This window comes from Nomascus leucogenys, chromosome 1a (genome assembly GCF_006542625.1).
Source record: "Nomascus leucogenys isolate Asia chromosome 1a, Asia_NLE_v1, whole genome shotgun sequence".
Taxonomy (NCBI): Eukaryota; Metazoa; Chordata; class Mammalia; order Primates; family Hylobatidae; genus Nomascus; species Nomascus leucogenys.
Genome location: NC_044381.1, coordinates 64,611,503 through 64,628,222, shown reverse-complemented (window position 1 = coordinate 64,628,222; position 16,720 = coordinate 64,611,503). Strand labels below are relative to the sequence as shown.

General features: G+C 42.6%; 1 protein-coding gene across 9 annotated transcripts in view; it reads left to right on the top strand.

Annotated features, from left to right (window-relative positions):
* LOC100579261 (tight junction protein ZO-2) overlaps nt 1-16,720 on the top strand; it is a 106,853-nt gene that overhangs the window by 85,871 nt on the left and 4,262 nt on the right. For 5 of the 9 annotated variants that reach the window (XM_030810091.1, XM_030810089.1, XM_030810082.1 and 2 more), the window contains exons 13-19: nt 733-943; nt 1,654-1,841; nt 2,602-2,697; nt 3,431-3,510; nt 4,541-4,751; nt 12,478-12,578; nt 13,802-14,014. In XM_030810091.1, the coding sequence (XP_030665951.1) occupies nt 733-943; nt 1,654-1,841; nt 2,602-2,697; nt 3,431-3,510; nt 4,541-4,751; nt 12,478-12,578; nt 13,802-14,014 (1,100 nt within the window). Of the gene's footprint in view, nt 1-732; nt 944-1,653; nt 1,842-2,601; nt 2,698-3,430; nt 3,511-4,540; nt 4,752-12,477; nt 12,579-13,801; nt 14,015-15,155; nt 15,267-16,720 lie in introns of all 9 variants that reach the window. The other 4 variants (XM_030810065.1, XM_030810063.1, XM_030810075.1 and 1 more) reach the window with 1 other exon arrangement.

Sequence of the window (16,720 nt, the reverse complement as noted above, 5' to 3'; positions counted from 1 at the left end):
TTGAAGGCCATCAGGCAGGAAGAGTAGTTTCCTCTTAATTTTTTTGAGACAGAATCTGGCTTTGTCGCCGAGGCTGGAGTGCAGTGGAGCAATCTTGGCTCACTGCAAGCTCTGCCTCCTGGGTTCACCCCATTCTCCTGCCTCAGCCTCCCGAGTAGTTGGGACTACAGGCGCCCGCCACCACACCCGGCTAATTTTTTGTATTTTTAGTAGAGACGGGATTTCACTGTGTCAGCCAAGATGGTCTCGATCTCCTGACCTTGTGATCCACCCACCTCGGCCTCCCAAAGTGCTGGGATTATAGGCGTGAGCCACCACGCCCAGCCTAGTTTCCTCTTAATTGAGAAAGGGTCTGATTGTCATTCTCTTCAGGCCCTCAACTGATTGGGTGAGGCCCACCCGTGTTGGGGAGGGCGATCTTCTTTGCTCAGTCTACCCATTTATACGTGACTGTCATTCAAAAACACCCTCAGAGAAAGGCATAGAATAAAGTCTGGCCAAATACCTGGTTATTTCATGGTCCGGTCAAGTTGAAATAAAATTAACCATTGCAGCAAGCCGTGAAGCTGCATATTTGTCCTTGTTCCTGTTGGAGCTGTGACTCCCATAGGACTTGTGCACTGAATGGAAGGAAGGTAAAGGGGAGATCAGAGATAGGAGAAGCTGTGTCGAGTGTCTAATACTGTAACTTGTACTAAGATGAATGCAACAAACGATGCTTTTGTGTTTCAGTGTATAGAGACATCCTGGCTTGTGGCAGAGGGGATTCGTTTTTTATAAGAAGCCACTTTGAATGTGAGAAGGAAACTCCACAGAGCCTGGCCTTCACCAGAGGGGAGGTCTTCCGAGTGGTAGACACACTGTATGACGGCAAGCTGGGCAACTGGCTGGCTGTGAGGATTGGGAACGAGTTGGAGAAAGGCTTAATCCCCAACAAGAGCAGGTAACAGAGATCGAATTCTCACATACCCCTTTAATCCTTCCCCCTGCAGAAAACTACAGAGACCGCCCCCCTTCCCCCATAAAAGGAAACCCCACATGATGAGTTCATTATTTGTCATCATCTATTTCTTGTTTATGGAGAGTGGCCTGAACTGGAAATAGCCACCAGCCAGTTTGTTGTGAGTAAATTTAGCATCATGTGGTTGGCTGTTGAATGTGGCTGTTTGAACAACTTCCTAAGGAGCATCCACTGCCTTGTACCGTGTACAAGAGATATACTGAATGGCCGTAGCTCACCAGCACACCTCTTAGAGACAAGGTACCCTTGTCTGGTGCCCAGTCTCTATCCTTGGAGAGGTTTATGCACCCCAGTGAACATTTGGTGTTTGGCTGACAGTGAGGAACCTAGAAAAGAAGCCTGTATTTGAGCAGGAGTTCCAGGTGTGTGTACTGTGTACCTGCATATCAGAATGAGCCAAATTTCACATGTTTATTGCTGAGCCACTTCTGGGAGATTTCATAGAGACCCAGCCTTTTTCTGCTCCCATTTGGAAGTGAAGGTCCCCACATTTTCCACCCTCTGAAACTTCTTCATTGTCAAGCGGAATCTTCTCTGAGCTCAGAAGTAAAATTGACTGGATTTGATTAATGAAATGCATGTTTGCTGCGTTTTCTGGCTTTAGAGATTTACTTCCCATGGTTTCTTCTCAGAGCTGAACAAATGGCCAGTGTTCAAAATGCCCAGAGAGACAATGCTGGGGACCGGGCAGATTTCTGGAGAATGCGTGGCCAGAGGTCTGGGGTGAAGAAGAACCTGAGGAAAAGTCGGGAAGACCTCACAGCCGTTGTGTCTGTCAGCACCAAATTCCCAGCTTATGAGAGGGTTTTGCTGCGAGAAGGTGAGGAGGTCACATGGGGCCTGGAAATGAACTGACTGGGCTCTGAGCCTGTTCACCTTTATTTTCAGACTGTGTGGTCAAGTTTTAACTTATGTATGTCAGTTATGCCAAAGGCAGTTTATAGAGATGAAATCGAATTCTAACAAGGAGCATGATCTACAAAAAGCCATTTCAGCTCCTAAATTGAGGCTTATTTCTGCAACCTAAAATATGTTTTAATACCACTGTTGAAAAGTTTCGGTATATTGGCTGGGCACCGTACCTTACGCCTGTAATCTTAGCACTTTGGGAGGCCAAGGTGGGAGGATCACTTGAGCTCAGCAAGTTCAAGACTAGCCTGGGCAATATAGTAAGACCTCGTCTCTGCAAACAATAAAAAAAGTTTCCATATATTATCAATGGGAAAGTTTATGTTTAAAAATGGTGAGGAGCTAGGCAGTGTAGTCCCAGCTACTCAGGAGGCTTGAGGTAGGAGGATCACTTGAGCCTAGAAGTTTGAGTTTAGTCTGGGCAGCATAGTGAGATGTTGTCTCTTAAAAAAAAATCTAGGTTAGTATGTGGTTGAATGAAAAGAAAAAAATTGTTTTAAATGGTGAGGATAGTGAAAGCATATTCTTCAGAACAGACACGAGCTGAATTGGGGAGAAACCACAGTTTCTTTCGTTTAGTTGTGTTATCAAAAGCCCATACAATACTTTTACTGCTTATCTTAACATCTAGGCAAGTGTGTATGCTTTAACGGCCTTTCTTGTCATTTCAGCTGGTTTCAAGAGACCTGTGGTCTTATTCGGCCCCATAGCTGATATAGCAATGGAAAAATTGGCAAATGAGTTACCTGACTTGTTTCAAACTGCTAGTAAGTCTGTCAGTGTTTTTTTTTTTTTTCTCCCCAATTTTTATTTTGAAAAATTTCTAACAGATAGAGGAGTTGGAAGAATCATGAACACCCACGTACCCTTCACCTGGAATCACCAGTTGCTAACATTTTGTCATGCATTTTCTCTCACCCACTGCCTGCACCATAGACACACACACACATACTCTTTGAAAAATTTCTGCAGAATCATTTATAACACTTTATCCCTGAATACTTACGTGAATCTCCTAAGAACAAGGACTTTCCCCCACATAACTGCAATACCATTATCACAGCCAAGAAAGGATTGATACAGTGTGATTTTGTATATAGTCCATTTTCCACGTTTTCTCAATTGTCCTAGTTATGTGCTTCATAGCTTTTTTTTTTTTTTAATTCAGAATACAACCAAGGATCATTCATGACATTTGATTTTTATGTCTTTTTGTGATTTTTATGTCTTTCCAGTCCCCTCTTTTTTCTAAATAATTTTGTTACACTGATATTTTGAAGAATCCAAGCTAGTTGTCTCCTAGAATGCTTCCTGTTGGACTGGCCTAACCATTTCTTCACGATTAGATTTCCACTAACCAGGTTGTGTGGGTCCTTCCCACTGAATCTTGTTAGGAGACACCTAATGTCAGGTGTGCCATCATTGCTGATGCTAGGTGGGAGTATTTGGTTGTCACCGTTTTATAAACAATTATTTAGCTCCCTGTTTTTGCTTTTGCAGAAACGGAACCAAAAGATGCAGGATCTGAGAAATCCACTGGAGTGGTCCGGTTAAATACCGTGAGGCAAATTATTGAACAGGTGAGAAAATTCATCCACAGACCGTGTTTTCAGAAAGAATTAGATTATGGTTTACTGCAGTCACTTTTAGGATAGTATCTGCACTTTAATCATTAAATGTTAATAATAAAAAATTGGCCGGGCACAGTGGCTCACACCTGTAATCCCAACACTTTGAGAGGTTGAGGCGGGTGGATCACCTGAGGTCAGGAGTTCAAGACCAGCCTGGCCAACATAGTGAAACCCTGTCTCTACTAAAAATATAAAAAACTAGCCGGGCACAGTGGCAGGTGCCTGTAGTCCCAGCTACTCAGGAGGCTGAGGCAGGAGAATCGCTTGAACTCAGGAGGCAGAGTTTGCAGTGAGCGGAGATTGCACCATTGCACCCCAGCCTGGACGACAAGAGTGAAACTCCATCTCAAAAAAAAAAAAAATAAAATAAAATAAAAAAAAATAATGTAAATGCAAACCATTTCACTGTGTGGAAACCAGTCACTGTTCTCTGGCAGTAACATACTGGTTTTTTTTTTCAGAGTTCCCAGCATTATACCAAATAATGTGTTAATTCGTTTTATCAGAAGTTCTAACACATTGGTAATATTGAAGTGGGCATTGTGTAGAAGGAAATGTGTTCTGCTTCTTGATTTAAATTTACAAGATAGGCTGGGCGCGGTGGCTCATGCGTGTAATCCCAGCACTTTGGGAGGCAGAGGCGGGCGGATCACCTGAAGTCAGGAGTTTGAGACCAGCCTGGCCAACTTGGTGAAACCCCATCTCTACTAAAAATGCAAAAATTAGCTGGCCATGGCCTGTAATCCCAGCTACTCAGGAGGCTGAGACAGGATAATTGCTTGAACCCGGGAGGCGGAGGTCACAGTGAGCCAAGATTGTGCCACTGCACTCCAGCCTGGGCAACAGAGCAAGAATCTATCTCAAATAAGTAAATAAACAAACAAACAAGATATATCTCATACAGCCTTTACTTATTAAAGTATTTGATGCTATATTACTTTATATATCCATTTCTATAACTTTTCCCCTTTTGTAACAGGATAAGCATGCACTACTGGATGTGACCCCGAAAGCCGTGGACCTGTTGAATTACACCCAGTGGTTCCCAATTGTGATTTTTTTCAACCCAGACTCCAGACAAGGTGTCAAAACCATGAGACAAAGGTTAAATCCAACGTCCAACAAAAGTTCTCGAAAGTTATTTGATCAAGCCAACAAGCTTAAAAAAACGTGTGCACACCTTTTTACTGGTAAGTGAAATGTAAATGTAGTCCCTTTGCTAAAAAATGAGAAATAGAGAATTGAAGAATAGAAGAAATAATTAATCTGAATGGAGAATTTGAAATCATGTTCATGTCTCCTTGAAAAATAGTTAATCCTATAAAATGGGATATTAGGCCAATGGCATTTATATATTGAACTTTGTAATTTTGTCTATTTGAAAATGATCATAAAGATCCATGATGTAATAATTAGCCATTTTGATGAAGTTCATATTTTCCTGTGAGACTATAAGGCTAGTAATTGAGCCAGGCCAAACACCTACGTCTCTCTAGAGATTGTGTTATTGTTCTCTACTCACCATCAATACATTCATTAACTTACAAAGCGAGAGGAACTTGGTTTCATTATTTAAAAATATTCCTGTCCAGCATGGTGGATAACACTTGTAATCCTCCCACTTTGGGAGGCCAAGGCAGGAGGATCACTTGAGCCCAGGAGTTGGAGAGCAGCCTGAGCAACATGGTGAGATCCCGTCTCTACTAAAAGGCCGAGCATGATGGTGCATGCCTATGGCTGAGGTTGGAGGATCACTTGAGCCAGGAGTTCAAAGCTGCAGTGAGCTATGATGGCACTGCTGCACTCCTGCCTGGTAACTGAGCGAGACCCTGTCTCTTCAAAAAAAAAAAAAAAAAATCTAGAAACTTGGACACTCTGAATATTGGATGATTTAAAAATTTATTACTTCACGGCCAGGCGCGGTGGCTCACACTTGTAATCCCAGCGCTTTGGGAGGCCGAGGCAGGCGGATCACGAGGTCAGGAGATCGAGACCATGGTGAACCCTGTCTCTACTAAAAATACAAAAAATTAGCCGGGCGTGGTGGCGGGCGCCTGTAGTCCCAGCTACTCGGGAGGCTGAGGCAGGAGAACGGCGTGAACCCGGGAGGCGGAGCTTGCAGTGAGCCGAGATTGCGCCACTGCACTCCAGCCTGGGTGACAGAGCGAGACTCTGTCTCAAAAAAAAAAAAAAAAAAAAAAAGATTTATTACTTCTCTTTGTTAGTAATAATAATAATAATATTGTGATTTTTTTAAAAACAAAGTTCTTTTAGGAATGCATACTAAATAAAATATTTATGGTTGACCTAATATAATGTTGAGAATTTGCCTAAATAGTCTGCAGTGAGGGGAGTAGATGGGATTATAGACAAGGACAAGACTGGCCAAGACTTGCTAGTTGTTAGTTGTTGAACTGGTTGATGTGTACATGGGAGTTCATTAAACTGCTATGTGTACTTTTGTACATATTTAAAGATTTACCTAATAGAGTATATTTTTAAGTCCATGAAATGAAGAGCCATTGCTATTACTCATGAAAGTAAAATGGTCTAAGAACATGACATATTTTAGTAACAATATATACACTGTCTATATAAATGATTAATTCTGTGCATATGGGATTATTAAGAGTTTTAAAGGGTTACATAAATTTTGTGGTCATGCAGGGCATTATTTTGTCGGGGCAACACGAGGAGACTGCAAGGATATGATATCCTCAGGATGAGGATAGCTCATTGAGTTCATTGCCCATCATCATCCACCCATGTCATTTTTAGCGTATCTCTGATACTAGAGAGGAAGGGGGTGAGTGATTGTGTTCACATTAGATGCTTGTTTTAGTGTAACTTGGTTTTTCTTGTTAAAGAGAGGTGCGCTACTTACCACTGTGGCCAAATGAGAGATAGTTTAACCAAATGCAGAGGAGGAAGTGGTCCATCATAAACTAGATTTCTGTGAATGTAGTCTTAAGTACTCATACTCTTGGTGTATTTATGAATATCATTTCTGTCCTTTTTACTACTAGTATTATAATTATTATGATTATTACTATTATAGCAACAGTGAAGAGTAGTACAGCCTTCCATGTATGCTGTCTTATTAGGCCATAAGAAAGGCCAGCACTTTTGCATAATCACAGTTCTGGTGTATGGCTGAGCCCAGACTAAACTATGGTGTCCCTAACTGTCCAATATTGTCCATATGTTACAGCACAGACATATTCTAATCCCAAAAGGGGTCACGTAATGCAGCTCTTCCTTTTGACAGATTAAAAAACTGAGGCTGAAGTGATTATAAATGAAGTTAAGACTATCCGCACTTTATTTTCCCCCCTGCCTTTGTCTGAGTACACTGAATAGCGAGCGTCTTCCCTCAGAGAGTTAAATTTGGGGTTCACATGAGGATGTAGGAAAATCGGGAAGGGAAATACAGTGCATTGTAGAGGAGGAACTAGGCTGAAGGCGGCCGGACGAAGAGAGCAGGGCAGAAGAAGGCAGCCAGTGACTGTGGGGCTCTCCCTTGATCTAACCTGAGTCCGCATCATTTGCTCTTGGGAGCACAGGCCACGGTAGCTGGCTGAGTCTGAGTGAAGATCTGGAGGGTTCCATGTGTGTCGAAGGGGTTAGCAACACCTCTGTTAGCTCCACATATGGATTTCAAGATCCTTGAAGGCAGAGCCTGAACATTTCCCAGCGTTGCGTGCCTGAGGCCAGCATCAGGACTGGCACATGGGCAAGGAATAAATGTTTGTAACTTACATTATAACTGCCCCTGGCACACCAAGCCATTTCTTGCCTAAACTCATCAGGAAGTTAAAAGTTTTAGAATAACTCAAGTCAGAGATTGGAATGGAAACATATACTGTAAGCATTGAGTTTCATCTAGAACATTGAAGTGATCTTATCTCACCAGAAATTGCCAATCTGTTATGTAGAATTGTGCAGTCTTCAGGATAGATGGTGTAGGGTGTCGAGCAACTTTGACCAGCAAGCTCCAATTTTCTAGCAAGTGGTCTTTTACAGTACTCTTCCAGACTTCTAAGTTTGACTCCCTACAGCTGTGTGGATGACTGCACTAATTGCTTTTATTCCCCATCTCAGCCTCGTTCCCACTTAGCTTGACCAGGTTTTGACTTGAGGCTATGTGCCATGGCCAGAAACACTAGTCTTTACATTTGAGCAGTAGAACCTTCAGGCAGAATTAATATTTTATAGTTTTTGTTTGTTTTTGAGACATAGTCTCCCTCTGTCGCCCAAGCTAGAGTGCAATGGCACGATCTCGGCTCACTGCAACCTCTGCTTCCTGGGCTCAAGGCACCTTCCCTCCTCAGCCCCCCGAGTAGCTGGGACTACAGGCACACACCACCATGCCCGGCTAATTTTTGTATTTTTTCTGGCAACGGGGTTTCACCATGTTGCCCAAGCTGGTCTCAAACCCCTGGGCTCAAGCAATCTGCCCGTGTTGGCCTCCTAAAGTGCTGGGATTACAGGCATGAGCCACCGTGCCTGACCTATTTTGTAGGCTTTTAAAATGATTTTAAGTGTATGGCATTTTTGTGAGTAGTTGAGAATAATAGAGTGCTTTGATGCACACAGTAATTTGAAGTCAAGCTTTATGTTGCATTAGTCTCTTTAGGCTCAATATCCTTTTGTTTTCCTTTTTGCAAAGTAATAAGAAAGCTCCTCTTCCTCACAAGTATTTAATTATGACAATATGAAAATGGTTCTCCTTACAAGTCTTACAGTACTTCTCAGTTAAACAAGAGAAGCTTTATTCTGAGATTTGCCCAAAGGCAAGTTGACTTGTCATAATAAGTTTAAGTTTTAGGTTTGCCTTCCCCACTACCAGTTTTTAAAAATTGACTATAAAATACATTTGCATATCATAAATTTTTTTTTAAAAAAACAAACTTTGAATTACATGTTTTCTTGGAGTCTTCAAAGCACTCAGTTCATGGTTTGAAGATCATTTAAGTTGAATTATGGATTTAGAGACCCAAATGGGGCTACCCTTTTATGCTAATTGTAGAATTTTAATTCCTGCTTTCTCAAAGGATTATATAGAGTAGTTAGTTGACCACAGAAAAGAGAAGGAAGATGCTGGGCCCCTAGATGGATACCTTTGCTGTTGCATGCCCATTTAGAGGGGGGTCTAGTGTGCCACTGTTAACCCAGCCACATGAAAAGCTTTATTGAGATTTGACTTACATACCATATAATCCACCTATTGAAAGTATACAGTTCAGCCGGGCGTGGTGGCTCACGCCTGTAATCCCAGCACATTGGGAGGCCAAGGTGGGCAGGTCACTTGAGCTCAGGAGTTTGAGACCAGCCTGGGCAACATGATGAAACACTGTCTCTACTAAAAATACAAAAATTAGCTGGGCGTGGTGGTGGGTGCCGGTAGTCCCAGCGACTTCGGAGGCTGAGGTGGGAGGATCACTTGAGCACGGGAGCTGGAGGTTTCAGCGAGCCGAGATTGCACTACGGCACTCCAGCCTGGGTGACAGACCCTGTCTCAGGAAAAAAAAAAAAAAAAAAAGTATGCAATTCAGTGGGTTTTAGTATATTCAGAGTTGTACAGCTGTCATCACAATCAATCAATCTTAGAACATTTTTATCATCCCCAAAAGATACCCCATACCCATTAGCAGTCATTCCCCATTTCTCCCTTTCCCTAAACCCTCTAGTCTTAGATGTTACCTTTTGCTGTTGCTCTTAGTGCTTCCAAACCTCCTTGGCTGCGGAGGGGGAAGTAGCACTGACCATACATGTCAGGGCTGGGCACACGTGCCCTCAGAACCTCAGTACTCCCAACTAAGGCAGTGGCTGAGTCAGCATCCTTTCAGTATTTCACTTTCTTGAGCTCAAAAGATAGAGTAAGTCTATCCAAGGGGATATAGGCATAGCCCAGAGGTTGGGAGCAACAGATAATTAACTACTATTGCTCTAAGGCAAAGAATCTGAGAAGCGGAATGAGAGAATCCAATAATAAGCTAAAGGTACTTAATTCAGCAGGGTCAAGGGAAGGCAGCCTCATGTCTGTGCACCTGCCTGTTAAAAAGAGGTCAAGTGCATGAGTTGGATGTTACCTTTATATGCAGCTTAGGAAGTTAGCTACTGTGAAGCTCTCAATTTTTATTCATAAACTTGACTGTTAATGTGAATTCAGTAAGAGGTTTTGTGATTTTCTTTATTCTATCAAGGGGCAAGAACATATTTCCTGCATCTCACAAAATGCCCTTTTAACTTTAGATTTTCTTTATGATGAATACTTACCTCAGACAGCTGCAACATAAGGCTTTAAAAGACTGCTTAACATTTTGTATATATTTAGTGTAAATCACTCATTTTGTCTCTGGGGTACAAAATCTCACTTCTATTTGTAAGTATCATATTTTAGCTATGAGACGAGCACAGTAATCTTTGCAGAGTACCATAATAGGAATACAGAAGTCCGTGGAATCAAAGTTAATTTTCTTCGGGTTGTCCAATGGATCAGTTTATTTCAATGCTGTAAGTAATTAATAACCAAGGAAACTGTAAGCTCGTTCAGGATTTTCTAAGGTCACTGTTAGAACTTCTTAAACAGAAGAAAGCTATGTTACTTGGAGGAAAACCTGAAGCACCATTGCTCACAAAATTTGCTTAATGGTTCTTTTTGGCTTTAGAAGTGATAGTACAATAAGAGGCCATGGCAATGTAGTTTAAAAGAAATCCTAATTTACCTGCAGTCTGATAATTTTAGGGGTACAATTTAATTTGTTATTTTGGACCAACTTGCTTGTCTAATTTATCTCCATTAGGTCCATGATACATATTGCTGAAGAAATGGCATATGTTATACTTTGTTGGTATTTTGTATCTGTGCTCTAAATTTCTGTTTTTAGATGGGCCATGTAGTGTGGTGGCTGAGGCCATAGGCTCTGAAAGCAGTCTTCTGAGCTTGCATCCAAGCTTCACACTTGCTTGGTGTGTGGCCTTGGGCTAGTTGATTTCGCTACTCTGCCTTGGTTTCTCATCTATAAGATGGGCATCATAGCAATACCTACCTTGCAAAGTTTGCGTAATCATGAAATGAGCTAATCCAGGTAAGGTACTTGGAAAGTAACAGATTGATGCATAGTAAGTGCTATTATGTAAGATATACTTTGTTCTGAGTAGAAAATGTATATTCTGCCGGGCGCGGTGGCTCACGCCTGTAATCCCAGCACTTTGGGAGGCCGAGGCGGGCGGATCACGAGGTCAGGAGATCGAGACCATCCTGGCTAACACGGTGAAACCCCGTCTCTACTAAAAATACAAAAAATTAGCCGGGCGAGGTGGCAGGCGCCTGTAGTCCCAGCTACGCAGGAGGCTGAGGCAGGAGAATGGCGTGAACCCCGGGGGGTGGAGCCTGCAGTGAGCCGAGATCGCGCCACTGCACTCCAGCCTGGGTGACAGAGTGAGACTCTGTCTCAAAAAAAAAAAAAGACAGTGTATATTCTTTGAATACACACTGGTTGGGTTTGTTTAATCCATATGTATATTCTAAAATGTGTAAGTCTATCAAAGTAATATACAGTCAGCTCTCCGTATCTGTAGTTTCCACGTCCATGAATTCCACTAACCATGTATAGGAAATATTTGAGGGGTAAAATGGATGGTTACATCTAAACGTGCAGGTTTTTTTTCTTGTCGTTATTCCCTGAACAATATAGTATAACAACGATTTGCATAGCATTACATTGTATTAGGAATTATAAGTAATCCAGAGATGATTTAAAGTATATAAGAGGATGTACATAAGTCATATGCAAATACTGTTGTCATTTTCTATCAGGTACTTGGCATCTGTGGATTTTGGTATCCAAGTGGGGGGTGTCCTGGAACCAATCCTCTACAGATACCAAGGGACAACTTTATGTTTAAGTGTTACTTTTAGTGTTTTATTGGAGGTAGCCAACAGTATATTAGTGTATATTTTTCTTATTTATAATATACATGTCTGTGTAAATGATCTTTAGAGTCTTGCTCTGTTACCCAGGCTGGAGTGCAATGGTGTGATCTCGGCTAACTGCAGCCTGCACCTCCTGGGTTCAAGCAATTCTCGTGCCTCAGCCTCCTGAGTAGCTGGAACCACAGGTGTGCATCACCACACCCAGCTAATTTTGATATTTTTAGTAGAGACTGGGTTGGTCAGGCTGATCTCAAACTCCTGGCCTCAAGTGATCCACCCACCTAGGCCTCCCAAAGTGCTGGGATTACAGGCATGAGCCATGGCAGCTTGCCTATGTTTGTTTTAGATGTTTCTTTGTTCCTGAAAACACACTATTTTTTTTTTTTTTTTTTTTTTTTTTGAGAAAGAGTCTTGCTCTGTCACCTAGGCTGGAGTGCAGTGGCACGATATTGGCTCACTGCAACCTCTGCCTCCCAAGTTCAAGGGATTATCCTGCCTCAGCCTCCCTAGTAGCTGGGATTATAGGCACCCGCCATCACGCCCGGCTAATTTTTGTATTTTTGTAGAGATGGGGTTTCACCATGTGGTGGGGCTGGTCTTGAACTCCTGACCTCAGGCAATCCGTCCACCTCAGCCTCCCAAAGTGCTGAGATTACAGGCATGAGCCACCACACCTGGCCGAAAACACACTTTTTAAAAACATTTTTTAAAGTTAGCCTTTTTGAAAATAAATATTCTAAAAATCTATTTTTAGCTTTATCACATCCACCTATAATGTGAACTCGAAACAGCTACATGATTAATAGTTTTAATTGCATTCATTAAAAGGGTTTTAATATTCAAAGATGTGCAAACATTTTCTTGCATCTGCCAAAGTCTTAAATATCACAGAAATGAGTATAAGTTATGTCAAATAGCATCCTTAATAAACATGCCTCTGGAAATTAATGCAGACCTTTTTGTTTATATTTCTATAGCTACAATCCACCTAAATTCAGCCAATGATAGCTGGTTTGGCAGCTTAAAGGACACTATTCAGCATCAGCAAGGAGAAGCGGTTTGGGTCTCTGAAGGAAAGGTATGTGGCATAGATATGCTGCTATGAGGTGAGAGTCCCTGTTCTGAAACTTTTCTCAAGAGGGCAGTGAATGTAGTCAAGCCATGCCCATGTGAAGTGATGCTCACATGTGTGCTAATCAAGTTTGAAATTTCATAAATTCTCTGACAAAGTAATAAAAATGAAGGGACTTTTAAAAGAAGAGCAGAATGTGACATGTGCAGCCCTACATTCACTTCCCTTTCACTTTTAACGTAGTAACTAGTGTTACATTCCAAGTACACTAATCAGAGCTTACAAGATCTCATGCTGAGCTCCACAGCTTACTAAGGACATGGGAAACTTAGAGTGCAGATGAGAGGTGAGGTTGAGTAACTTGGAGAATATGGCTGAACATTAATAAAAAGAAGAAAAGCTAATGGAGTCGGAATTACTTAGAAAAAAAGGTTGGTTGAGAATGTGCCATCGTTTTGGGAGTTTGAATGGTGATATGAGAGCGTTAGGGAATTTGTCTAGGCCTCTACAATTGGATCGCTTCTCCCTCGGGGAGATAGCTCACACACGGCTGTGCTGCAGGGAGGAAAAAGGGAGATTCTATTACCTGTGGCCCCTTTTATTTTAGAAGCTTTTGGTGCTAGTATCCTGTACACCAGCTGAACTGAGGTAGTTTTGTGAGACTTTACAGTGACTATTTTGTTGCAGAATTGACTAAGTTTTGCTCTTTGAAAACTAGATGTGTAGTCAAAGTATCTGGCATCTATGGAGTGCTTCCAGTTTGGAAGGCTCTATGCAAGCTTCCCTGGGGAGGACAAGTTGAACAGTACATAGCTTCTGCCTTTGAGGGTCTGAGAATCTTATAGAGGCATGGATGTGAGTGTAGCACAAGGCAGTGCGCATGTGTTGATATTACTAGGAGAGTGGTACCAGGAGAACAGGCTGCAGAGGAGCTGGATTCAGAAGAAAAGCAAGACAGTCTGAGGAAGTGTGGCTCAGCCGTGGTATGGAGGATGGATGGTAGCACAGATAGGCTGCAGGGCCCCTAATTTGAGTTCCTGCACAAAAATGACCTTAATATCAACATTGTACCAAAGCCAAGTGATTTCAGGGAGAAAAATAAAAGATGCCTTCCCTGGCGAGCACATCAAGGTTTCAGTCGCTTGGCTGTGTCCTTGGGAATTTTCTTGAGTCTCCACTCCCAGGAGCCACATCAGACCCCACTGACCCTCCAACACAAATTCCTCTAGATGGAAGGGATGGATGATGACCCCGAAGACCGCATGTCCTACTTAACCGCCATGGGCGCGGACTATCTGAGTTGCGACAGCCGCCTCATCAGCGACTTTGAAGACACGGATGGCGAAGGAGGCGCCTACACTGACAATGAGCTGGATGAGCCAGCTGAGGAGCCGCTGGTGTCGTCCATCACCCGCTCCTCGGAGCCGGTGCAGCACGAGGAGGTGAGGCGAGGCAGGCCACGGGCAGGAGCAGGAGAGCCTGGTGTTTTCCTTGCACTCTCGTGGACAGCTGTGTGTTCAGGGTGCTGTGGAAGGCATTCCTAAGGGTTGGAGCAGATGACTTCCAGGGAGTCTCTCGCTTTGATTCCACGCTGGCATGGTTGCAGTCTGTGGGAAAGTGGGGCAGGCAGGTGGACTTCAGAAGAGCTTGAGGGGTCAGCACGCCTCACACCCATGCCCTCAGGTGTGATGGATAAACAGAATGGCTTTATGTGCTGGCTGTCCAAATTACCAGCGGAACATTCCTTCCCATGCAGTATTGTTGTATGTACTTGTAACCTTTGATTAGGTTTCTCTCTGTACTCTTAGATGTCCTTGCTTTTCTTCCCCATCCTGCCTTTAACCTTTCTAATCTTGCCAAAGCTCTTGAGTGTTTCCCCATCAGTTTCCTTCTCTCTTATATTTCAGTTTTTTAATTGAGTTCATGATCAAACCTTCATCTGATCACATGTACTGTGCATCCACTGTGATTAGTTTCTGGGATCATTGAAATCACATTGACAGGCACTGTAAAGTCACAGCCAAGTTAGCAATTATTAGTTGCACCTCAGAGAATGTTGGAATAATGATCTTTGAAGATGGGATTGTTCATATATTTGGATAATTATTGCTGTGGATTTCTCTCTAGCATTTTAGCTCATTCCAGTAAATGATTTTTTTCTTTATGAAATAGAACTACCAAAAAAAAAAAAAGAAAAAAAAACCAACAACAACAAACTGAAGGGGGAGAAAAATACACCATTACCACAGCAACAAATTAGTTTATGCTAGACAAGTTGTAAAGAATAAATTAACTCTCAGATGCCTATAGACATGGATATTAGTGACACAAGAGATTTTAGATTTTTGGAGGGTTCTTAAAAAATTGTACTTTAAGGGAAGAGACTCTACATTGGATGCAGCCAGTTTTTAAAAATGTGTCTGAAGCATTTGGTGATGGTTTCTGCCTGTTCAGTAAAGAAGCACCGCTCAGAACCTCAACTTCTGAACTTACTCAAGTTTGGAGAACTCCTCCAAAGCAGTCGAGTGCTCTGTTCTCTCTGCTTGGATGTTCTTGTTGTGAATGAACCTTTATGTCTTATAGAGCATAAGGAAACCCAGCCCAGAGCCACGAGCTCAGATGAGGAGGGCTGCTAGCAGCGATCAACTTAGGGACAATAGCCCGCCCCCAGCATTCAAGCCAGAGCCGCCCAAGGTACGTGGCTGGGAAGCCCAGGATGGGAAGGAAGAGGAAGCAGATGCCTCTGAAGCCTCCTGGACGGCCAGGGAGGAGCATGCACACTGAGATGGTGTTTAATTACGGTTCTGACTCACTGTGTTCTCTATTAGAGCCTATCTTTTGGCCTGTTGGGTGAACTCCCAAATTAGGGAAGGGCAAAAAGGAAGGAAAGGCAATATTAGGAGAGCATATAATTTTAGGACTCTTAGTGTTTATTTAATTTACTTTTTTTGTTAGAAAAAAAAAAGACTGTAAAGAAAAAGATTGAAAAATACTGTACTGTATACCCAGAATCACCAATCGCAGAACCTGTTTTTCTTTTGCTGTCCAGCTAAAGTTTTCTGCCCGCAGTCTGATTTAGATGCACCGGATAATTCTTACCGGTGATTTGCTAAAGAGAATAATCATCACCACTGCTTACAATGCCTCTCATTAAGAGAGCTGCTTATTTGTTTAATAAATCATTATCCAGAACAGAATCAATATAAAGACACAAGGGCTTATATCAAAAGATTATTTACCTCCAGTCAGAATCAGAGCTATGACTCTATGTTTTTCCTTATACCCAAATAAAATCTATTTAACTCAATAATTTATTATTACTATTTTTTGAGACAGAGTCTCACTCTGTTGCCCAGGCTGGAGTGCAGTGGTGCAATCTCAGCTCACTGCAACCTCCACCTCCTAGGTTCAAGTGATTCTCCTGCCTCAGCCTCCCGAGTAGCTGGGACTTAGAGGCGTGCACCACTATATTCAGCTAATTTTTGTATTTTTAGTAGAGACGGGGTTTCGACATGTTGGCCAGGCTGGTCTCAAACTCCTGGCCTCAGGTGATCCACCCACTTCGGCCTCCCACAGTGCTGGGATTACAGGCGTGAGCCACTGCGCCCAGCCTAACTCAATAATTTAGATGAGAAGAAAGCCATAATTGATTGTGTGAGCCATCAGAAGTAGTAAATGTGATAGGTACTAAGTAATAATAAGTGACCTCATAAAATACATCAGCAAAAATTTGCAAGCTGGGCAAGACTGGAAGTGTGAAGGAAAAGTGGCTATTAGCGTGAAGCAGTGCTCTCCTCGCTCCCCACCCCAGTCTCATTCCTCAGCTGGACATGGGTCTCAACTGGCCGGCTCATGTACTCTCAGTGCAGCGGTGACCTCAGAAGCCCACTCTTCCAGTCCCAAAGCCTGAATTGTTCTGAGATATTCTCCAAGATGCTAATCTCCTCTAGAACAAAATTATTCCAGGTCTGATCTTACCTCCAGCAATCACAGCCCTCCCAGCACTTTCCCTACTCCTTTTTGGCTTCCTGACATTCCTAATAAACTAGTATAGGAAGGGAGGTAGGGCTCAGGAAGCCTGGCCAGTGGCTATTTGCCCTGCTGTATTACATTCCTTGTCAGAATGGTATTTGTGGACCACCTTTGGA